The sequence below is a fragment of the Geotrypetes seraphini genome, chromosome 6, assembly GCF_902459505.1.
Source record: "Geotrypetes seraphini chromosome 6, aGeoSer1.1, whole genome shotgun sequence".
Lineage (NCBI taxonomy): Eukaryota > Metazoa > Chordata > Amphibia > Gymnophiona > Dermophiidae > Geotrypetes > Geotrypetes seraphini.
Genome location: NC_047089.1, coordinates 186,497,799 through 186,522,965, shown reverse-complemented (window position 1 = coordinate 186,522,965; position 25,167 = coordinate 186,497,799). Strand labels below are relative to the sequence as shown.

General features: G+C 44.0%; 1 protein-coding gene across 1 annotated transcript in view; it reads left to right on the top strand.

The window, feature by feature from the left end:
* ZMIZ2 (zinc finger MIZ-type containing 2) overlaps window positions 1-25,167 on the top strand; it is a 229,311-nt gene that overhangs the window by 105,280 nt on the left and 98,864 nt on the right. The window contains exons 2-3 of the mRNA XM_033948638.1: window positions 20,311-20,456; window positions 21,960-22,074. Of these exons, the coding sequence (XP_033804529.1) occupies window positions 20,407-20,456; window positions 21,960-22,074 (165 nt within the window). The 5' untranslated portion in view covers window positions 20,311-20,406. The remainder of the gene's footprint in view (window positions 1-20,310; window positions 20,457-21,959; window positions 22,075-25,167) is intronic.

The following is a 25,167-nucleotide window of genomic DNA, read 5'->3' as shown; positions in this document are numbered from 1 at the left end:
CGTAGAGGGAAGGCCTCGATGTCGGCAGCTTGTCTTGATCACCGCTGCTGACGAGTTGCTTAAGAGAGCCGCGGAGCAGGGGGGTGTTGCCAGGTGCAGGTAGAAGGGAGAGGGCCAGATGCAGGACTCGTGGGTGAGGGAGGAGAAGAGAGAGGGGAGAGAAACAAAAGGAAATATTTCATACTGGGCTGGGCCGGAGTGGAGGGAGGGTGGAAAGATTCTGGCTACAGGGTGCAGTAACAAAGGAAAAGAGGGGAAAGCTGAAAATGGAGATAGTGACACAAAGAAGAGAAAGGGTAAGCAGGACCTTCTGAATAAGGATAGAGATACAGAGGGGACATGAAGAGGAGGTGAAATAGAGACATAGAAGTAATGCTGAAAAAGTGTGTGTGGGGGGGGAGATAAAGACATTGAAAGGGCAAATGGTGAATATGGGGTAAAGACAAGGACAGAGACAAATGAAGATTCTGAAAAAGTGGTGAGATAGGGATATAGGTGAGATGGACACAAAGAAGGGTGATGCTGGAAAATAGGTGGAATGGTAATTCTGACAGACACAGAAGGGAAATGCTGGATCAAGGAGAGATGGGGCTCAGGCTGGATGGAATGAGGAGAAATGCCTTGTTGGCCCGGAACTTCCTCTCCTACGTCAGAATTGACGTCAGGGAGCGGAATGCTGGTCAGCGCGACGCTTCTGCAGGGAAAGCTTGGGACAGCGGTGGCTTGGGGACTATTCCCCGATGGCGGTGGCAGCAAACCGAGTGGCTTGGGGGAGGGCACGGAGAAAGAAAGAAAGGGGGCAGACAGAGAGACAGAAAGAAGGGGGAACAGGGAGACAGAAAGAAAAAGTTGGGGGAGAGAATGAGGTCTGGAGGAGAGGAAACATACAGGAGGCTGAAAGAAAGGAAGAAAGATTGGATGCACAGTCAGAAGAAGAAAGTGCAACCAGAGACTCATGAAATCACCAAACAGCAAAGATAGGAAAAATGATTTTATTTTCAATTTAGTGATCAAAATGTGTCTGTTTTGAGAATTTATATCTGCTGTCTATATTTTGCACTATGGCTCCCTTTTACTAAACCGCAATATTGTTTTTTAGCGCAGGGAGCCTATGAGCATTGAGAGCAGCGCGAGGCATTCAGCGTAACTCCCTGTGCTAAAACCTACTATTGTGGTTTAGTAAAAAGGGAGGGGGTGTATTTGTCTATTTTTGTATTTTGTTACCGAGGTGACATTGCATAGAGTCATCTGCCTTGGGAAATGTATATGGCAGATATCTTTGTTTTGTGTTCAAAAGAAAAGGAAATGCATTTCTGGTTTTATTTCTACAGTGTTGAAGTACTTGTTGGCCCTTGCTGTGACTGGTGGGGATCCCCAAGCACCGCCAGCAGAGGACCTCCTCTAGAGATGGTCAGAACTCCCCTCCACCAAGCGCAGCAGTCGCTGGCAGCATCCATGAGCCACTGAGGTGCCAGCATCTGTGACTCAGGGACGCTACTGCTGCCTGCCAAGCTTGGCAAAAGGGACCCCAACTGCAAAGGAAGTCCTCAGCTGACAGTTTGTGGGTTCTCATCAGCTGAGTATTTATATTTTATATTTACATTAGAGGTTCTGGTAGAAACCCATTTACAAAGTATGTATTCTTCCCAATTAATATTTCCAAATTAATAGTCTCTTTGCTTATTTGTAAATGGGTCTCTACCAGAGCCTTTAATTCAGTAGCATAATTAAATAAAATAACTATTTCTGAAGTTTATAGGGAAGGATGGTGACGGAGGGGATTCCTCGCGGGGACGGGTGGGGACGGAGGGGATTCCTCGCGGGGACGGGTGGGGACGGAGGGGATTCCTCGCGGGGACGGGTGGGGACGGAGGGATTCCTCACGGGGACGGGTGGGGACGGAGGGATTCCTCACGGGGACGGGTGGGGATGGGTGGGATTTTGGCGGGGACGGGTGGGGACGGGTGGGATTTCTGTCCCCGCGCAACTCTCTACTCCCCAGTTCTGTTTCCAAGTTTAATATGTATTTAATTAATCGCTTATATCGACTTCTAAGCGATGTACAAAAGATAAAAATATTGAGTTACAATAATCAAAGGGGAACAAATTATATAAATATGACTGACAGGACAAAATTAATTGATACAGAAGGAAGGGGTAGGTGCAAAAATACAATTTAAAATAGTAAAGAACATATAAGGGAAAAACGTTAGGGAAGAGCAAAAAGCGTCAGAGAATTTAGAAACCAGGGCTCAATCAAAGTTTATTAGTTGTCAAATGCATCTTTAAAAAGAAAGCATTTTAGATTGCTCTTAAATCTATCCAAGTTCAGTTCTTCTCGCAAGTGAATTGGGGGTCAGTAACGGAAAAAATAGTTTGGCGCCGTGTTTGGCGAGCGCAAGTCTTTCTTCTCCCTTTCTCTGTTTACCATCTTGCAGCTTTCTTCTTTCCTCTTAATTTTCCTTACAATGGAGGGGCACACACTGAGAACAGAAGCTCCTTCCTTTTCACTATGAGTGGCAATTCCCTCTAACTGCTTATGATCTCACACGTGGATTGTGATGGCATTGAGACATGCACATGGCAGATAAGGATATACTCAATCACAGCATTCAACTATTTATGTTAGATACTTGAAGAGTATTGCAGAAGCAGATCACTACTAACTGCTGTTCCCTTCTGACTGGAATCCTTAAACTCTGCATTAAGAATGGCAGAATGCACTGAGATAGAAACAGGGACAATAAGATTCCTTCCCTGCAACACCATCCCTAATTCCACTATTCCACCCCATCCCCCTTGCTGCTCTGCCAGTGCACCTCTGTCCTTTTCTACAGCATCCCCTACTAATCCGCTCACCAAAGCCACTGCACAAGTGACCCTCCCACTCCCCTAGAAAAGCCAGAGGCTGCCGCAGGCATAGGGAGCAGAGACAGGAACAGTGAAGCTGGGAGTTGAGTTATCTGGAATTTTTTTTGTTGTTATTCTCCTGGGTTACATTCTTCCCTTTCTAGTGCTTGCCCTGAGTCCTGCAGCAGAACTGGCAGAGGTCATTGTTCTGTCTGTGTCCTGTTAAGGGAATAAGGCTCCTGGGGAATGTGCTTCCTCCTCCCCCCCAACATACCATATCTGTGAGGGAGTGTATTGAGACACAGTAATGTAATTTCTATCTAACACAACCCTTGCAAGGGTGGGACAGTGAGTGTGTGTGTGTGGGGGAGAGAGAGGGAGGGGGAAGAGGAGGCCCAAATCCTGATTCTGTCACAGAATTTTGTTTGGCGTGGGAGTGGCAAGGGACGCTCCATTCCTGGAACCCTGTCTATGCAGTGACTAAAATGTAGTCTCTGATTAGTCACTGAACCATCTTCTGAATTAGCTTTTGCCTCTTGTGTACTTTCTCCCACTCCATTTTCCTCCTCTCAGCTTCAGAATTCTTTATTGATATAAATTTGAGCACGTATTGCCAAATTAATACCTGAAGTGATTAAAAACTAAGAAGACACTAAAGTAATAATACGCAGATAAAGTACAAATTACACTCTCTGCTCTTCCTCTCACATTTTCTCTCCTTGTATCTGCTTTTCCATTTCCCATTTCTGTTTGTCTCCCCATCTGTCACCTTTTCACTTTCTCTTCTTTCCCATCTGTCTGTCTGGCCCTCTTTCCCAGAACATCTCTCTCACATTGCTTTCCCTCCTCCATGTAAGTGTGCCCGTCTTGTCCATCTGTCTGTTTCCTCATGGCCTTGTAATGCGGAAGCTTCAAAGTAATGAAGGCCTCATATCTTTTCATTCATCATCAACCATACTGCTCTTTCTTGTTCTCTCTATAGTTTTTTCTTTATCACAAAGTATTAATTTCTTAGCCACATTTCTTTCTCTTATTGTGCAGCTGCCCTCTCTGTTTTTTGTTGTGTTTTTTTTTCTTAAATAAATCCATTCTGACTGTTTCAGCTGTTTCCGGATCAGTGTGCTGTCACCGTTAGTTTCTGATAACAAACAGGAAAGCAGTACTGCAGTGCTCAAGGTTTTAGAGGAGGGCGTGACCCCAAGAAGGCTCATGACAGGCTAGCCTGGTGGCTCTGTGGCACTGTTGTGTACTGCCCTATAAGAGGACCTCAGTTCATTTCCCGGCTCAAGTCTTCTACCACACTCAGGTGAACTGGAGCTAAGGATGCTGCAGAGACAGCACTCACAGCCTCTGGAGGTAAGGAGGGAGTCAAAATGGCAACATCTAGCTTGTTGGATTTAGGGTCCATGGATTGATGGTCCTGGAAGGAGTCCCGAGGAAGTACTACGCAATACAGAATTCTTCCCATTTTGTCTTGCAGAATTATGTACAGGGAACGTGAAATACCTGTAAACTCATTGTTCTGCCTGGGTAAGGAGGGGAAACTGCTACTCAGGGAAAAAAAAGGCTGCAGCAATGAGTGTAAGCTCACCTGGGCCCGAGATGAAGAGGCTGCAGCTGTTTGGACCAGGGAAAGAGATGGCTATGGCTATGGAAGCCAAATTATGCAGGCCCAGGATGTAGGCTACAACTACAAGTATCAGAGCCATTTGAGCTTCAGGAAAACCATATGTAGGTGTAGAAGACATCTTGTGTAGGCCTGGGGTGAAGGCTGCACACGTGGCCCAAAATAAATTTCTGTGGCATAGGTAGAAAAGCTGCAGGCTTTCACCAGTCCAAGGTGGAGGCCACAGCAATAGGAATATAGTCCAAAACAAAGAGGCTGCAGCCCGAGTTGCTGGGAGGAATGAGGCAAGGCCTGAGAGAGACACAAGGAGAGAGTGAGGAGTTTTGCCAGGAAGTAGGGAAGAGGATCTAGTATGGGAGGGTGGACAGATGGAGAAAGAAAGCTGGATGTTTTGCTTGAGAGGGATAGAATTGGGGAGAACAAGAAAACTGGGGTTGGAGCAAAGAAAGCTGGCACTGTAGAACCTAGGGAGGAGGAAAAAGAAGAAAGGAGAGAAAACTGGGTAAAGAGGAGAAATGGGGACAGAGCTGAGGGAGCCGGCTGGGGTGGGTGGGGGGGGGCAGGGGAGTGAAGCCAGTGGAGGTTCAATCCATAATGAAAGAGGCAAAAAGCAGGATTTGGGAGGTGGTAGACCGGAGCTTGTGGTGGGGGAATTTCGTAAAATTCTGTATTCACAGTATCATTAAGTAATTTATAATGCAATACTGAACATTTTTATTACTCAGAGATGCATACTTTTAAATATTTTGTTCAGTATTCCCCTTGAAGTAAGCCTGGGGTATGGCTCCTGGTCAAGAACTGTTGCTGAATCACTGAAGACAATGCAGTCCAGGCCCAGAACCTGGCAATTGGTATTTTATGGTAGTTACTATTTTTTTTTTTAACCTTAACTCAAAATGTGTTGGTTTGGAAGCACGTGTAAAATTGTTATGCCAATAAAGTTATCAGAATCTAAAATGCACAAAAGTGTATGTTAGGAGAGAGAATGGAGGGGGGCAATACTCTGTTACTATAATTAAAAATGAAAGCTGAGGGTATCTGATTTCAGTTCTGATGCTTATTTTGAGTTGGAAACTGCCAGGTTTTACCTTTCCATAACTGACAAAGGTTTGGAGCCAAAAAAAAAAAAAAGGGATATAGAATATGAAGAAAGAAACTGATCCTGAGGTCTGTTTCCCTGTCTGCACATTCAGCTCTATGAGAGGGTGCTGAAAAGTTCTCAGCTCAACCAACTTCCTAAATTCTGAGCATTATTTTGCCACAGTAGCTGAAAAGAGTGTTATTTTATTTTGCAAAGTGACAATTTGCAGCATCATAATGCTATATTTTGACATTGTTTCAGATCATTGATTGAACCATGTCAGCAATTTCATGTGTGGAACCCTGAGCCATCATGAAGTTCCTATTCCTGCAGAAGAAAACTCCAAAGAAAATCCATGAATATATGATACAAACATTGAGTGACAAATGCGCATCGTATTCCACAGTAAAGAAGTGGTATTCAAACTTTCAGCATGGAGATTTTGAGAGTGAAGATGCAACAAGGTCTGGGAGGCCTCAAATGGTGTCAACTCCTGAAATTATTGACCATGTCCATAACTTGATTTTGGCAGATTGGTGAATATCAGCTAAAACGATTGCTGAGACACTACAGATATCCAGGAAATGTATTGGGAGTATAATCCAAGACCAGCTGGGTATGCAGAAGCTGTCAGCCAAGTGGGTGTCCAAATGTTTGAATGCTGATGAGAAACGACTTTGAGTGGACACTTCCTCGTTTGCTGCTCTAATCTCCTCCCATGGCTTCCAGTGCCATCTCTATGCTGGTGACTTGCAAATATACTTTTCTACACCCAAAATTTCTATGGGAATCCAGACCCGAGTCTCAGCCTGCCTATTTGACATTGCTACCTGGATGTTTCACCACCATCTAAAATTAAACATGATCTTGACTGAACTCCTTATCCTAAATCTGCCTCTTCCCTTCCTCTGTTCTGTATTTCAGTAGATAACACTCTCATCCTCCCTGTCTTATCGGCTTGCATCCTCGAGGTAGTCTTTGACTCAACTCTTTCTTTCTCTTTGTATAGCCAACAGACCGCCAAAACTTGTCACCTGTTTCTAAACAACATCGCTAAAATCCAGAACTTCCTTTCTAAACAAGCTGCCAAGATCCTCATCCACGCTCTCATCATCTTGTCTAGATTACTGCAACATGCTTCTCATGGGTCTTCCGCTAAGCCATCTCTCTCCCTTTCAATCTGTTCAGAATTCTTCTGCATGCCTCCTATTCTGCCAAGGTCGTTATGCTCTTGTTACCCCTCACCCACCTTCGCTTCATTGGCTCTCTCTCCACTCTGCGGCTCTTCAATATCTCTCCTCTTTTATATCTCCCTATACTCTGCCCTGGGAACTCTGTTCGTCAGATAACTCTCTCTTGTCTGTACCTTTCTCCTCTGTGGCCAACTTCCAACTCCGTCCCTTCTGCCTTGCTGTGCTCTATGCCTGGAACAACCTGCCTGACTTGGTACGACAGACTCGGTGTCTGGTGGTATTCAAGTCCAGGCTGAAGACCCACTTTTTTGAAACTGCGTTTAAGTCTTAATGCTACCATTTTGTAAAGTACCACATTTGTTTGTCATTCCCTTTGTAGCCCCCTACCTCTTCTCCCTTTGTATTTCCCCACACATGAACAACAGATATTGATTTATAATTTTTGTCCAATATGTCTATCATAATTAGATTGTAAGCTCCTTCGAGCAGTGACCGTCTCTTGGTGTGTTTAATGTACAGGCCTGCATGCATCTGGTAGAGCTACAGAAATGTAGTAGATATGGAAAGACTAGTTTCTCACCTGGCTTATCTTCTTTCTAGTAGACATACACTCCATTCCTGAAGCTTTCAGGTAGTCAATCTCTTCTCGCTACCCTATGTTGCCTTCCACTCAACCGGTTCCTGACCCAGTCTAACTTTGCTGCCCATACCAAGGGCAATCAATTTATTTATTAGATGCCTGTGTAGAATACCATCAAAGACTTTGCTAAAATCTAAATATATCACCTCTAGCACATTCCTTCTATCCAATTTTCTGGTCACCCAGTCAAAGAAATTGATCAAATTTGTTTGACAAGACCTGCCTCTAGTAAATCCATGTTACCTGAGGTCCTATAATTCACTGGATTCCAGAAACTTCACTATTCTCTATTTTAAAAGAGTTTCTATTAATTTACTTACCACAGAATTCATACTTAAGGGCCTGTAGTTCCCTACTTCTTCCTTACTTCCACTTTTATGGAGAGGGACTACATCTCTTCTCCAGTCTTCTGGTAAGGTTCCCAACTGTAGAGAAGCAATGAAAAAATTAGCCATCCAGCTCCATCACTTTGTCTACCTTTAGTTTAGCTACTGTAGCTCCTCACAAACACAATCCTCTGAAAATTGATCAGGGTCTACCACACCTCCAGCCCTATTTGCTTTTGTTTTCTGCAGTCCCACTCCTGGCACTTAAGCTGTGAACACAGAATAGAAATATTTGTTAAGCAATTCAGCCCTATCTTTATCAGCTTCTCCATATTCCTCCCCCCTCACCTTTGAGTCTCACTATGCCACTTTTGCACTTCCTCATATCACTAATATATCTAAAAAAAAAAGTCTTATTTCCCCCGTTTTACCGAGTCAGCAATTTTTTCTTCAATTTCCATCATTGTTTTCCTGCCTACGTGACCAGCATTTCTTAACTTTTCCAGATATTTTTGCCTGTCTACCACCCCCCACCCCCCAATCCTGCTTTTTGTCTCTTAGGTTGAACCCACAGTCAAAAAACAGGTTTCTATACAACTAGAGTGTTGTGTTAATAAGAGGAAAAGGTCTCAGAGCTCCTGCGCTTTCAATGAATCATCATTGGAATAGCTTATGTAGGTCAGGTTGTCATTCATCGTCCAAAAACCTCTTAATTTTAATTTGTTTTAAATAACTTCAAATAAATATATATAATATAATAAATATGCACTTATCTTAGTGCGCCATTCTAAATTTGCCCGATGGGTCCCATTTCGCCACCATTAATGGCTTCCTTGTGGGTCCTTTATTGAAAATGCATTTAGCTACAGTGTTGCTGATTTTCAAAATGGCGCTGTAGCTAAATGCATTTTCAATAAAGGACCCCCAAGGAAGCCATTAATCATGGCAAAATGGTGGACAAATTTACATTGAACTGCACCATTACACGATTGCACTTTAGAATGGAGGGGAGGAATTTTGGTGAAAGTCTAACCCTCAGTAAGCCTAACCTTGACTGGCTGTGCCCAGTAGAGCTTGCAGTGACTGGAAAGTGCTCAAGCTTGACAACTGGTTTTGACCAGTAGAGCATGTATGAGGGACCAGGAGAGTCCTCAGGGAGAGACTGAGTGGCCAGAGAAGTCCTTGAGGAATGACCAATGATAGAAGAGTCCACGAGGGACCAGTGTACCAATGATATCCTGGCTGAAGGTGACTGGCAAGTGACTAGTGGAGGGACCGGAGGAAGTGGCCAGAAAACCCAGAGGGAAGCAGCCAGAGGAGTTTGAGGTCCTAGGCTGATGGTGACTGGCGAATAACTGATGGAGGGACAGTGGTAACCAGAAGAGAGACTGGTAATAGTACCAGAAGCAGCCAGAAGACCCAGAGGGAAGCAGACAGAAGAAATAGAGACCCTTAACTGATGGTGAGTGACCAGCAGAGGGACCAGTGGTGACCAGCGGAAAGACTGGTAATAGTACTGGAGCAGCCAGAAGACTCAGAAGTCCCATGAGGGTGGAAGAGGACATGGTGACAACCAGAGGGACTGGTGGAGACTGGAGCAATCTTTGGTGGCCAGAGTAACCAGGGATGTGAGTTTGGAGGAACCTGGTTATGTTTTGAAGAGCATATAATAGTGAAGCATGTAGAAGAAACTGGTGGTGGAAGGAAAAGAAGACCAGGGGAACCTGGTGATGGCGGAGTGATGGGAGGTGACCATTCGGCCCATTCACATACATTTTCGATTCCCTCTTGCAGTTTGACCCATAGTGCCTTTTCCTGACCCTGTAGATCCTGCAATTGTGTTGCTTTAATATGATCTAGTTGACCATGCTATCCTTCTTAAATGCCTACAAAATCTTGGTATCTGGTTCACTTCTTATTTATTTAATAGCTCATTTCAGGTCACTGTCTAAAGTTCATGAAATAAAATGTGGTGTACGCCAAGGCTCAGTGCTGGGGCCTATTCGCTTCAACATTTTTTTTCTCATTGCTTCTAATGCAACATTACATTCTTTATCTATGTGGCTGACGTCCACTTCTCAGGTGACTGATGAAATTTCATATAAGCTTTCCAAAGTGGCAGTGAACAGACTGAAATTGAATCCACCTTTAACAGGCTTCGCCTAATTTATTGGTCCTCGTGATAACAAAGTTCAACTCAAAGATGAGATTCAGACTTTTGGCATAAATATTAACTATCACCTAACCTTTGCTACCCATATTTTCTCACTAGTTAAAAAATCATTTTGGGATCTGAGGAATGGGGAGAAAGAGGAGATATCAGTAGGAGAATGAAGAAACAATCTCTCTCAGGCAGGAAGTGCAGAGAGAGGGAAGGATAGGAGGAATTGGAAAGGAGGGAAAGGGGATCCTGGATTAGAGGAGGATATTTGTGATTGGGAGAGAGAGAAATGATCTCTCATCATCTCCATAGCCCCTCCAGTTTCACACCTAACAATACCTCTGGTAACTCACTGACATTCCACATCCCCTCATCCCCTCGCTCTCTCTCTGCAGCACCTATGATCCTTTCACTCACTCGTGCCCCTCCACCACCGTCACCCACTTTCACGACTCACCACATCTCATCAACTCACTTTCCTTCTCCCTTTATTCTTCTTTCTTTCTACCTCCTCTCGATATAAAAAATACTGTTTCACCAGAAATTTTATCTCTACATAAATATTGCCCTGTTTTATTTGTTTGTTTTTTGGTTGAACATACAGTATAGGACTGCTCTCTCTGATTTTATTCTATCCAGCTTTTGTTTCCCTCTGGGCCTTATTAGTTATGGCACCTGCTCCTTTTAGCAGTAGCACTAGCCTTCTTCTTGGTGGCCATAGTTTACTTTCATGGCATGCTCCCTTGCTGCCTCTCTTCCCCTCTCACTCCTGCCAGCTTTCCTCCCACGGTGGCGGTGATTGCAGCATAACTTTCAGTCTGAGGGACTCAGATCCCTGCAGCTGTTGCTTCTTCCTGCTGAACCTAGTGGGCAGCCCAGAAATGGCTCACAGGCCTTATGTTTGACAGCCTTGCTGAAAGAGCTCCCAGCTGGCTTGTAGCCCTCTCGCAAGCCCTTATATCACTGAGCTTCTGGTTTGACTGTGTAGCGTAATGGATGGTCTGCTGAACATAAGCTGGGCCACTTTGGGTCAGACCAAAGGTCCTTCAAGTTCTGCATGCTGTCTCTGGCAATGGATAGTGCAACTATGTTGCCTTGACCACTGACAACAAAATCCATAGCCTAATTGTGATTTGAATAATAAAATATTTTCTCTGATTCATTTTAAATATACTACCTGTCATAATCGCTCTCATTCATCTTTTCTCTAAGCCGAAAAGCCTTAATTTCTTTAACCTTTCTCACTAAGGGAGTTGTTCTATTCCCTCTATCATTCTCTGGACTTTTTAGTTTTACTAGACCTTTTGTTGTTATTTAGATGACTTATCCAAGCTGTTGTCATTCTGCTAGACCATTCTGTGCCCCTTCTTTTTATTCTTAAAGGTAAAACCGTCATGCTTCTAGTGTTTTCCTTTTCTCACCTGTTCCTACACCATGTATCATGGCATTTTCTTATCAATGAGAAGGGCTGCCTTTCTCCACAGGACTGTGTGTCATTTTCTTACTGACCACTAGGTGATGCTGTGAGCACTATGTGGGTTCCCCCTTCACTTTCTGCTGTCAGAAGTCTGAGCTGCTGCTTCTTCCAGCTGAAGCCTGCACTGTAAGACGGTCATTGCAACAAGTTTTAAAAGGCAAGAGTTTAATCAAATCTTGTGCTGTTTATAAAAGTCTTCTTTTCTTAGACTGCTGGCATTGGACTGATTATTTTATGCGCATGGAAATGAGATGAATGCCCTGCTGAGAGAGAGGATCTGTGGGCGAGGAGAGGGGTCCAGAGCAATGGAAATATGGAGGCATAGTAAGAGCAAAATCTGAGGGAGGAGCAAACAGAGTACTGTAACAGAGGGAGGGGCAGAGGGAAAGCAGTAAGAGCCAGTGAGTGAAAAAAAAAACCCTGGTATGCAGGAGAGAGACTAGCTGTGTCAGTTTATGGGCGCTTTAAAAGAACAGCACATGAGAGAGAGTATAAAGGGGGAGCTTTGTATATTTGCATGTGTGTGCATGTATATGTTATCTCTAATCTGTAAATGTATTACTTGGCAATGTATGTTACATTGTCATGTCAGTGAAGTTACCTGAATGTGTGTGTGTGTGTGTGTGTGTGTGCTGAGAGAGAGATGGTGCTAGGTGAAATACTAGTTGCAATAGCTGCCAGAATGAGTCGTAGATAAGAGGAGACTGTGTGAATGTGAGGAAGCCTGTGAGGGGGGAGGGAGGGGTGTGTGCATGTGTGTGTGTCAGACATCTTGCTGCACATTAAATATAGTGTCCTTGCTTGGAGAAGGGAACACGCTGAACCAGGGAGAGAGAACTTAATGTTCTGTGCTCTGATGCAGCAGAGGAGGAGGAGGGCTGACGATTGGTGGGGGGAGGAGGGAGAGGGAGGGGGAAGACGCTGGACATCCTCCAGGCTCTCCTCCATTCAATGCAGCAGGAGCGCTCTGTCCTCACTCTCTCTACCTACTTCTAATAAATTTGTGGAGGGGAATTAAAATCCAAGATCCATCTCTACTGTCTTCCTGCAGACCCTGAATTATAAGGAAGGCTCAGCCAAATAACAGAGCTCCTGTGGGTAGGTGGAAGAGTGATAGAGCATGCCTGGAGCAATCACTATGGGGGAGATGCAGTAAACCTGACAGTAGAGATGGAGCTCTACCGTAAAATACCACACAAAAATTACAATGGCATTCTATACTCAGCATGCAAATTGTTGCCACACTAAAATCACTCAGGCATTGACAGGAAGGGTTAAATAATAACCCCCCCCCCCCAAAAAAAAAAAAAAAACAACAACCCAACAACAAAAACCAAACTTTAAACATAGCAACATCTCCCTCCTTACCAAACACAGGGGTCCTTTTACTAAGGCGCGCTAGCTGTTTTAGCGCACGCTAAACACTAATGCATCCATTATAGTAAAAGGACCCCACAGTCATGCGCCTCTACTGGGTCCCCCTCCCCACCCAACTTGAACCAATTCAATCTCCATACCCACAGATTCCTTGGTAGTTTAGTTCTCCCCTATCCTTCCACACTCTCACACATTTTCCTGGTAGTCTAGTGGTTCATTTATTCTCCTCTCCTCTGACTCAATACCCTTCCCTTGAATAAAAATAAATAAATCTGTCCCACCCCCTGAATGTTCGCCCAGCCTACCCTGCCATGCCTTACAGGAAAAAAGCAGCAGACGGCAGGCTCTGTCCAGTGCCCCATGCAGGGTAGGATGCCACCATTTTTCAAAATAGTGGAGCTGGAAGTAGGAGGGAGTAGTTATTGTTCCTGCCTCTCCTGTAAGGTGGGGTGGACTGGGGGAAGGAGTCAAAGGCGAGAGGGATTTAATTTTTGGGGGATGTCCTTTGAAAAGCAGGTGGGGTGGGAGATTGGGGAGGAAGGGGGGCTGACGCAGCTATCCAGGGCATAGTGGTCAGTTTGGAGGGAGAGGGAGGGTGCTGGTAGACACCCTCTCCTCTTAACCAAGCCTTCTATGTTGCCCTGGACCCTAATGTAAAGGGTTTCTGCATGAGTTAGCACCCAAGTGCTATCCCACAGTAAAACATAGTTAAACCTGCAGTAACCATCGGCCCCCCTAGGACACTTTTTCTGATGTATTTTAATGTCAGAGTAACAACATTGATATGATAAAGGAACAGTTCATCAATAAAAGATTGCCTAGTCTTTTTTTTTTTTTTTTTAATAATTTTTTGGAACAGAAACATAAATCGATGAAGTCATAAAGTACCAAGCATCTCAACCTATCTGTAAACATAAGACTTAATGGGAGCTGTTATGGGGTGGAAGTGAGATGCAGAGAAGAGGTGTATCTGAATTGCTATGACTATCCCCTGAGTCATCCAGTCCTACAGGGGACAGGTTATTTCTGTTTGGCTGGAACATATCAAATTCCAAATCACCCCACCCTCCGTTCACCATATAGTTTCCCACTTTCGAATCCCTCTTCCCAATTTTCTACATCTTTCTTCTTCTTTTTCACAGCAGACATCAAAATCACCCCACAATCCATGCTTGCTGCAGCTTGCTTCCTGTCTCGCCCCAGAATAAACATGCACCCCCTTTCCAAACATCACCATCATACCTTTAAACATAGGAGCCAACTATGTAGGTGCTTAAGCACCCCCCAGTATTGAACATCCTCCTTGACTGTATCCAGAGAGAGGTAATTTTTATTGGGGTTAGCATCCCCAATAATTTTGAAAAGTTGGCTCCTCTGCCTTTAAGTGAACTGTTCTGGGCTGTTTATAAAACCATTGAGTAGAACCTCACGACAAACTCCAGCCCCTAATTCTACCACAAATTTTTGATGCTTGCTTTTTAACTCATCTTGCTTCTGTGTTAAAGCTGACAGTGCAGCCTGGTGGTCTGAGCCTAGAGCTGCATATCTAAAGACCTAACTCCCTCCTTTTTCCTAGGGTTACCATATGGCTCCAGAAAAAGAATAGATTGAGACATCTGGGTTTTACTTCTATGGAAAGCAATGGAAGTAAAACCCAGATGTCTCAATCTGTCCTTCTTTTTTCTGGAGTTAAATGGTAACCTTACAGTCTTCCCCCCTCCATTCACCTACTCTGCTGCCATTCACTCTGTGTGCTTAGAGATAGTTACTCTAGTGATACTCGAAGCAGTCCTTGGATCACCATCCCCCCTCCCAGAGTACTATATTCCTAATAAATATACTGTACATAAGAGAGATTTGTATATGTTGACTATCTTATGTATGCAAGCCATTCATATTCAAATGCGGTAACTTTATTGACATGACAATTTTACATATGTTTATTAAAGTAACACATATTAGTATATAGAAAGATAAAAGACAGGAGAGATCATTTACAAAGTAATAGTAACAACAGTAAAATAAAGTTATGCATAGAGAGATCAGTAACAAGATTTATTAAGAATGTCCTAAAAACCCAACAGGATTGAGAGAGGGGACCAGTCTGAGTATTGAACCTCCCTATGCCTCAGATTCTAAGCAATATGGCAGCCCTGAGAATGGTCTTGAGCAGTATTGTGTGCATTAACATCACATCGACAACAGACAGCCCATCAGAGCAGGGCGTGAGGGTCTCGAGGATGAAGAGCAGGAGGAGGAGGGGGCACAGAGGCATGGCAGCAAATGCTGCAGGATTCTGTCTTGTTTCAACCTCTTCTAGCTGCTGTAGATGTTTGGGGGATTTTTTTTTTTTTTTTTAGTATTATTGACGCTTTTATTCAGTACTCTTTCTGCAGGCAACATGTGGTATGCTCTTTCATTGTCCCTGCATTCCTGGTCTTGGTTCATATGTGTGTGATGGTTTATAATGCAGGAATGTTGAAGGTCCTAGTACTCTTGGCTGTGAATGTTTGTCGTGGAATACAAAAAAAAAAAAAAATCCATGGTTTTAAAACACAGTTGGTTTCTGAAAACACGTCTGAAGTCAAAATGAGTGTCCTTTAAAGCAACCTTTTAAATGGGGAGTGGCATGCAGAACCAATATCTCAGACTCTATTTGTATCACAATATCTAAGAATTTAGCAATCTATAGTATTGGAAAGAGCACAGAGACTTTTCAAACACATTTTTCCATTGTTCTGAGGAAAAGAAATCCTCAGCATGCTACTTGCTGATGTCACTTCACTGGGCCCCACAGTCTTCAGCATATCAATGCACACCTGCTGGGAGATTCTTGTATATTAAGTTGAATTGCGGGTATTGATTTAAAAACTTAACTCCATATCCTTGTAACTTGAAAATCCTAAAGTCAAAGACTGTCTATATAGTACTGGGGTATTGTGGCCCCAAGTACTTCCAGTCTGAGATTTGGTTAATGAATTATTGAGTTGGGATAGTGGGGGTCCCAGTTCTCCAAGCTTAGACTATGGATGTATGTGATGAATTACAGGATTGGGATTCCTGGTACAGGCAGTGAATTTCTGCATTAAGATATGAATCAGAAGGGGACTTCCAGCCTGTTTTGCGTACATTCCTGGGCTCTGGAGGTTGGCAAAAGGCCAGCCTTTGATATTCCCTCTCCCTGCTGGTATTTGTCTTTTACTTTCATTGATCGATGATGAGACCGGATTTATTGGCTTGTTTAAAATGCCTTGGCTAAAGAGCTGGAAATCATTCACTTTCTGCAGTGCTGTTCTAATTGGCCCCTGTGGCTGAGAGGTCTTGGTGACATTGTGACTTTTGTCTGTCTGCCTCAGATAACTATCAAAATCAAATTAAAAAGCAGCCAAATTGTAGCTCTCCCTGACCCTAGACAGAACACTTAAACGCCCTGTATACCGGGTGTGGTTTACAAAAACAGGATCTAGAGACTTGCAGGGCTGTCTTTAGTGAGGGTGGTCTTACTGTTTCATTTTGTGAAGCAAATAAAAACACTGCATTCTTCCATGGATGCTATTTGAAGCGGATCTGTGCAGTCCATTGTGCTTGCACTATTTCCTACAGCACATCTTCCAGGGTAAAACTGGGCCTGCAGGAGAGTGTGGTGCAGTGGTTAGAGCTACAGCCTCAGCACCCTGAGGTTGTGGGCTCAAATCCCATGCTGCTCCTTGTGACCCTGGGTAAATCACATAATCCCCCATTGCCCCAAGTACATCAGATAGAGTGTGAGCCCACCAGAACAGATAGGGGAAAATATTTGAGTATCTGAATGTAAACCACTTAGGCTATAAGTATATATAAATACTAAAAGTGGTAAATGGAGGATGCATAACTTCATATCTTATCGATGCTCTTCCCTGTGGATTTTCGCTCTGTCCTTCAAGCTTTATTGCTATCTCGAATTGATTACTGCAATCTTTTGTATCTCAGATTGTCAAAGAAAACATGCAAACCTGTTCAACTTCTAATGAATTCAGCGGCTAGATTGATAATGGGCATTCCTAGGGTTGCCCATATTATTCCAATCTTAAAAGCTCTCCATTGGTTACCTGTTCCAAATGAGGTAATAGGACAGAGTACAATACTGGGGTTCAAAAAGGGATTGGATGACTTCCTGGAAGCGAAGGGGATTGCAGGGTACAGATAGAGGGTTACTCTACAGGACATTAAGCGAAAAGCATATGAGAGTTTTAGGGTATGAGCACTATCAGGTCATGGATCTGAGGGGCCGCCGCGTGAGCGGACTGCCGGGCACGATGGACCTCTGGTCTGACCCGACAGGGGCAATACTTATGTTCTTATGTTCTTAATTTGCTACAAAGCGCTATCTGTCGTTCATCAAATATCCTCTTCTGCTACTTGCTTTCAAAACTTGTAGGAAATCTATCAACCCGCAAGATGTTTGAGAATTGAGGGAGGGATGTTGCTCATCAGTTTTAAAAGAAAATGGGATTCGTTATGTTAAATCTAGAATATCTATTTTCGCACTTGCCGATAAGAATCTCTGGAATTCAATTCCATGTGTAATGAGATTATGCAAAGATTGTATGTCTTTTAAGAAAATGTTAAAAACACAATTATTTGTGGACACCTTTCTCTCTAACCCTGTGGTTATTATTTGTTTTAGATTTAAAGAATTCTATATTAACGAAATTTGTGGGGAAGATTAACTGATTTGTTTATTGCATTTTATAATGTTTGTGCTTGAAATTGTGGATGTAAATGTTTAAGCGATTCATAAATTTTTAAAATAATAAATATATAATTCCCAACAGCAACTCCTGGTGAAAGAGACTACAACTGCAGGAATTGTGAGCTCCCCCACCCAGCAGTCCTGAATGATTCATTCCAGTAACTCTTAGGAGGGTTTGAATTTTGGGAACTGAAAGTTTTCCCAGAGCCAACACTCCTACACTGTTCCTTATTTAAAAAAATTAAAGGCAATTGTTAAATTACGTGATAACTGGAACAGAGCTAATGAAATGCAACATATGTATTCATACATTGCCTGTTGGATAGTTCGTCCACGCACAGTGCAGCACTTGGCTTTTAGTTATGTAGCTGCTACGAGGTCAAAAACATGGACGCTCCATTGCAAGATTGCACCAACGAAGAACAACATGCAGTAGTGCAGAGGGAGTGGAAATTCACTGTTGGATAGTAACTCAGTGTGGACATAGCACCATGAATCAACGAGAGGTTTATGAGTGGGTAAAAAGGTTTAAAGTGGGAAGGTTGTGCTGGTCGCCCATCAACATTGTGCACACAAGAGCACATTGACAGGGTGGACGCCTTGATTAGAGAAGACCAACGGATAACAGTGTCTCAGTTGGCTGCAAATTTGGATATCAGCTATGGATCTGCATTTGCCATAATGCATGATGACTTGGGATACAGGAAAGCTTACTGATCTGCACAATCAACCGCATGTGGAGATTGCAACCCAGTTCCTGAGACGGCATGAATAAAATCCAAGTATTCTGGAGAGAAATGTCACTGGTGACGAAACATGGGTGCATCACTGCGACCCGAAGAGCAAAAGACAAAGCATGATAAAGTAAAGAAAGCGTTGCTCACCTGGCTTCGGGAGCAGCTGAAAAACTTCTCTGCAGGAACGCAGAAGCTAGTCGAATGATACAACAAATGCATCATCTTGCGTGGGGACTATGTGGAAAAGTGATATGTTCAATTGCTCACAGTTACTCTATTAAAGCTGTTAAATGCATTTTACCTTTACTTTTTCATTTACCTTCGTAACATAACCTAGACTAAATAATTCTGGTCTCTGCAAGCTCCCAGGCTAATGGTGATACAGTTTAGAATACTCAGTATGTTTGCTCCATATCATTTAAAACAAAAACACTGCGGAGAGGATGATGTTCAAGATGCAGGCTTTTATTTGAAAATACAATCCAAGTAATCCACTTAGAGAAATATCTAGGACCCAGAACATTGGGAACTATGGATCCAACACAGTCCATGTTTCGACGGAACTGTCTTCTACAGGGGTCCCCGAAAGGTCCTGATACAGAAGCTCATGGATCAAAGGCTACAAACAATCTTATGCAAAACTTTGCGCGGATGGAAAATCCTCGGGAGCGGGAGAAAAAACACATGCTTTAGCCCACGATCTTATGCAAAACCCTGCTCCTGAGGATTTTCCATCCGCGCAGAGTTTTACACAAGATCGTTTGTAGCCTTTGATCCACGAGCTTCTGTATCGGGACCTTTCGGGACCCCTGTAGAAGACAGTTCCGTCGAAACACGGACCGTGTTGGGTCCATAGTTCCCAATGTTCTGGGTCCTAGATATTTCTCTTAAGTGGATTACTTGGATTGTATTTTCAAATAAAAGCCTGCTTCTTGAACATCATCCTCTTCACAGTGTTTTTGGTTTTGTCTGACTTCCATTTCTGTGGAGGACTAAGGGTCAACCTTTCGTTTGTGCTCCATATCATTTGACTCTTCAGAACTAAGGGTGGGGGTGCACACAAAGGGGACCACTTGCAGTACTGCATAATGTGCAGGCTAAGTATTCCATCAGTATCTTCCTGCTCTTAACTTGATCATAACTAGGCCCTTCCATTGCAGCTCTTGTGTTTGTTAGAACTAGGCTAGACTTCAAGTTCCTTGTAGACAGCCTGTGAACTTGTTGTACCACTCTGAGCCAGGCTTCTGCACAGGGAGTGTGACAACTTCCCTTTAGGAAAAAGAGAGTGAAAATTCCAATGTAACCTCCCCACAAACTGAGTGAGGGGTGGGGGAAGGTAAAGAGGCAGAGACAACACTGGAAATGTGTGGGCCAGGTCTGGCACTTGTTATTGCCTACAGAGAGTGACACGAATCACAGAGGTTAGATGAGGTGAAACTCAGGCGTGCAACAGCCTTGCACAACTTACAGTCACAGCCAAGAACCACCTTTTTATTACTCTTTCTAAATTTTTTAAAACTGTTATAATTATTTTTGTTCTAGACAACTCTGTTCCTATAGCTAATTTTATTTCTTCTCCAACCTCATCCTTTTGGTTTCTCGGTCCACGTTCTCCCTTTTCAGCTTTATCTTCATCTTTTACATTAATTAATTTTTTTTGTTTGGTATAGTATTTTTGAGCAGGTCACAAGAGCAATCTGCATATTCTCCCTAAAACAATATATCCCAGCTGTGCAGTGGTCAGAAAAGGGCAAAGGACATTTGTTCCAGGGAGATGGTGTGTATGAAGGTGCAGGAGAGTGGAAGGGAGAATGGTGTGATGTCCAGCACTTCTGTACCATTCCCTACAGGGCCTCATGATGAGAGATATAGGGGGCTGCAGGAGGTATGACGTATAGAGCCAGGTCTTTTACAGCACCTCCTGCTGGAAGAGGCTGAGACTATGATTAAGAGGATTGGGGGGGGGGGGCTGGTGTTTTTGTGAAATGGTTATGGTTATGTTCTATTCCAGTGCCGCTTATTCTTGGCTTCTGAGTTTGCTTCTTGCCAGGTCCTGGTGACTACTGGTTGATGCTCTGACCTTTCTTTTCCCTCTTTCCTTCATTCTAGGTGCGGTGCAGATAACACACAGGAGTTGCTTGCTGGCTCTTCTTTCAGCTGACAGTAAGGCGTGCTCCCTCCCCCACCCTTACTATTCCATAGCAAATGAACTCCATGAACCCCATCAAATCATCGCTACCACCCACGCCACATGGGTAAGTATGATGGTGCATGCTTGACATTTCAGGGATTGTAGGAAAATGTGTGTGACATACCGCCGTCATTGTCCTATGTACAGTTCCTCTGACCAGAGCACGCTCATTAATATTTGCCTTGTATTATCTCTTTCTCAGTAGCTGGTCCGCATGCTGTCTCTATAGCTCACTCCTCTACCTAGTAGGCTGTCTTTTCTATGTGTGATTCACTTCTCTGGCCAGCGCTATTTCTCTTTGTGCTCAGTCCTTTGACTAACACACATGTGCTGTCTGTATGGCTTGCTCCTCTGCCTATGCACACACTCTTGCTGTGTAGCTCACTGCTCTAACCTGTACACATGCGCTGTCTCACTTTATGCTCGCTCTCTCTGTTCAGTGCACACACTTTCTATCCATGGCTCATTCCTCTGGCTAGTGTACATGTGTTCTCCGCATGGTTCTCCTCTTAACCAGCCAGTGTGTGGCTTGCTTCTCTAATCAGCATGCTTGCTCTCTCTGTGTGGCTAGCCCCTTTGGCTAATGCACACGTTTTCTGAGTGGCTTGTTCCTCTGGTCAGATACACACTCGCTCTCTGTGGCTGGCTCCTCTGGTCAGCAGGCGTGCACTCTCTGAATGGTCCGCTCCTCTGGTTAGATCACTTGATTATTTATGCTTTACCTATATCCCCTTCACTCAAACCCACACTTGAAGCAGACAAGCTGTGGGAGAAGAGACAGCTGAGCCCTGTCTTCCAACAAAGCCGGCTGCAGAATGATGCCCACCTTTACTGCTGGCATGCTGCTCTGATGAGGGAAACGGGTCCCTCTGGTTCCCACAACAACATCTGGCATCTCTGTGGGCTCTCTAGATTATGGAGGAGCAAACAACTGTTTATCAGCCTGACAAATGGACTGCAGAGACCCAGGGGGGAACTATCTGGAGACAGTCTGCAGGGAAATATAATAACTTAGTTTTGTTTGCTAATGTGTTCAAAGAAATAGCAGCCTCACTGATCTCAGAGCTGGCAGCTACAATGTCTAAATGCCAGGCTAGCTCTTGTGTCTAATAAATAAGCACTGGGTAGGGCAGCCAGTGAGATCCAGGTTCTATCAATTGGCTATTTTTTTTTAAAAGAAAGAAACTGGTATTTCCAGCCCCAACATAGTGTGTAGAAATTCAGTGTCCATGTCCCCTCCTAAAAGTAGTTTTATTATGATTTATAGCATTAGCCACCCCAACACATTGAACATTATTTAATGATACATTCATAAAAACAATTCATAACAGCAGCATAACAGTTTAAAAAGCAATTCACCACATTCTCTCTGGCAGAGCCCCTCCATCTCTTTTAATGGACGTGGAGGCTGTCGTCCATTTGGAAGTGGTGCTGTAGAAAGATTATACTGGACTTCCTAAAGCGCCTATCGTCTCTGCGCTGGTGAATATCACAGGGCAGAACATCCCATAGTTCTGGGCAGCCATTTAATTAGCTGCACTGTCTTGTCTTTTGGTCAAAATTACAGTGATGGTTCATTTGCATATGAGACGGTTCCTTGGCAACAGAACACCAATCAGCCTGCTGGATCTCTCTCTGTGGTAACCACTGTGTGGGGCGTGAGCAATACATCCCAGAGTCAGGTGAGCCAGACCTTCTGCCATCCAATCAGCAAGGCAAGTGATGGGGGAAGAATTGGTCAGTCCTGGGCAGATAGGGAAGGTCCTTTGTAACCAGAGAAGTGAGGATTAGTTTTAATTTCTGCACTGGAAAATGATTTTGTAATTAGGTGTATAGCACATAATGTGACCATCTCTGGGAAAAGGTGACTAAAGTAGCGGATCCAAAATGTTGAACATGGCTGATTTTTTTCATGTCATGGGTCCATATGCAGTCTGCAAAAGTTACAACTTTTGAATTTCTGTAACTTTTTTTTTCACATAAAAGGATGGGGTTTGTATAACAGATTGTTTACTGTAACAGAATTCATTAACACCCAATTTTTTGTTTCTGGTGTCTTTACTCACCTTTTCCCACCTTTTCCCAGAGATGGTCACATATAAAGATAGCAGTCATGCTGCCTACAGTGGGTCTCATCCTCCGAAGCGTCCCTTTAATGTTTTGTACTCTGATTGTGGGTTTCTACATGCATGATGCTTGCATTGATGCTGCTGGGGGAGGGCTAAGAGTCTACAAGGTATAGCCACCATCTTTCCTTTTGGCCAAGTCTTAAATTACAATATTATTATTAAGACTTGGCCAAAAGGAAAGATTTATAAACTGGGGTTTAAGAAAGGATTGGACAATTTCATGCTGGAAAAGGGGATAGAGGGGTATAGATAGAAGATTAATGCACAGGTCCTGAATCTGTTGGGCCGCCGCGTGAGCGGACTGTTAGGCACGATGGACCTCAGGTCTGACCCAGCGGAGGCATTGCTTATGTTCTTAAGGGCTGTCCAGGTTTGGCTTAATTTGGTTATGCTGTCACCTGGCTTGATCCTTGGCACACACAGCCTGACAGAGTTTTGTACCTCACTGTGTGGCTTTTTTAAACAGTGGGTACCATGTGGTGAAGTTGGCAGGATGGTACTCATAGTCTCTGTTGTGTGATTATGTAAGAACAGGCTGTGGGCCTCTGAGAAGGGCTACCTGGTGTGTTCTGATCCAGGTCTCTGAACTTGTAATTCTAGTTTATTTCTAAGAGACAGGACTTTTAAGTCTGCATGCCATTGGAGTAAAACCAGGACTGGCTCAACCTGCCCCTGATGACCTGGAGCCATCTGGTCACCTCATTTCTGTTCTGTTGTTAGTGACTGAAGAGGAAGGTATGGCTTTAATAAAAAGGATCTAATACTAAAAGTGTGTTTGTGGGGGGGAGGATCTTTTAACATTTAAGATGGCTTGTATATAGATATTAGTAAATCCTCAGTTCTGCCTGCAGGTCTGTTAAAATTAAGGGCTCCTTTTACTAAACCGCAGTAGAGCTTTTTACTTTGGACCGGTAAGGTAAATGCTTCAATGCTCATTCAATTCCTATGAAAGTTGGAGCATTTACCTTGCCAGCCCATGGTAAAAAGCTCTACTTTAGTTTAGTAGAAGCCAACATAAAATGTTTTTGGTTTTATTTTGTAGTGCTCCAGAAAGTTTTATCTTTGTTAACAACAAGATAAAAAATCAACCACACAAGTGGGTGACACCATCCCATGGCACAGACATAGATTCCTCTCTTGGAGCTCAGAAGAATGAAGAGTTCCCATGCAGTCATTCTCCTAGGACAAGCAGGATGAGTCAGCCACATATGGGTGTTGTCCCAACAGCTCCCCAATTTGCGGATAAGCTCTCCAATAGCTCAGAGAGATTTTTTTTTTTTTTTTCTCTGAGCACGTGCAGTGCCCGGGCCCCACTGGGCATGCCCGAGCCCTACCCATTTCCCCCTGCTTCCCCCTAATCCCCAGTCTTTAGTTTCCGCCCGTTCCCATCGGTCGGATTTTTCCACAGCTCTCCATCACCATTTTGTCTACAATCAAGACTTTTTCTACTTACCATCTTGAAGATGCCAGAAACATCTAAGAAATGTCCGGGCTGCAGGAAAAGGATGAATACACTGGATCCTCACGATCTGTGCGTTCGCTGCTTGGGCCCAACGCACGAGGAACAGTGTTTGCTTGCACTGTGCTCGCCTGTCTCCACGGGCACGCAAGCTAAGGAAGAGGGCACTAAGAGACTTCTTGAAGAGCACTCTCTTTGATATCTTTTCTAGTGTGACCCTAGTGCTTTAATTTTTGAATCCTCTAGTCTCCTCCCCCATCCTATCTCAAAGACAAAAGAAGAAAGAAAACAAAATTGAGTTAGCAGGGGAATTCAATTTGACCGACTGCCTCTCCCCCTTGGTGGACATTGGGCTAGATTCACAAAGCAAACTGATCGTGTTCCGATCGGTTTGCGAACCCTTTACTATCAAATTTCCATCTGGCCTGATTCACTTACCTCTCCTTCGATCCACTTCGAATCCGTGCATGCAAATGAGGTGAAACGCATGCAAAGTAGGCTGGGATGCGATTCATAACACCAAATTTCCGATCCAACTGGGCTTGCCGTTCACCTGAAGAAGCGACTGCTGGGGACCAGTCGAAAACGTCTTTCCAACTGTCTGGAAACCCTGCTCTCTGCCCTGCAATCTCTCCTGCCTTCTCGCCCCAAATGCTGCCCTACTCTGCCTCGATCTTCCCCGAATCTCTCCTGCCGCATCGCCGTTCTCCTACCCTTCCATGAAGCTCTCCTGCTGCATCGCCATTCTCCTGCCCTTCCCCGAAGCTCTCCTGTCCTTCCCCGCCCAGCGAGCCCATGGTTTTAACCTGCAGGTTTAAAGCGGGTTAAAACCACGGGCTCGCAGGGCTAAAAACTAACAAAAAAAGTTTTCAAGTAAAAAAAAAAATAAAAAAGTCGCGTCTCAGACGGGCATGCGTAGACCATCTTACAGATAGTCTGAGCATGCGCGGGGATCGCTATAGAGCGATCCGTGCAGGCAGATGGGGGCATTCCTCCAATCGCCCCCATCTGCATATTTTTAGTTCCTGAAATCATCGGACATGGATCGGTCAGGTTAGTGAATCCCAGCCATTGTGTCAGGCTGCTAGAAGGATCAGCATGACTGGAAGATGCCTGCTACCAGCACCTGCTGAGATTTTCTACAAATGCACCAAAATGTCGATCATGGCTCAGTGCTTCCTTGCTTT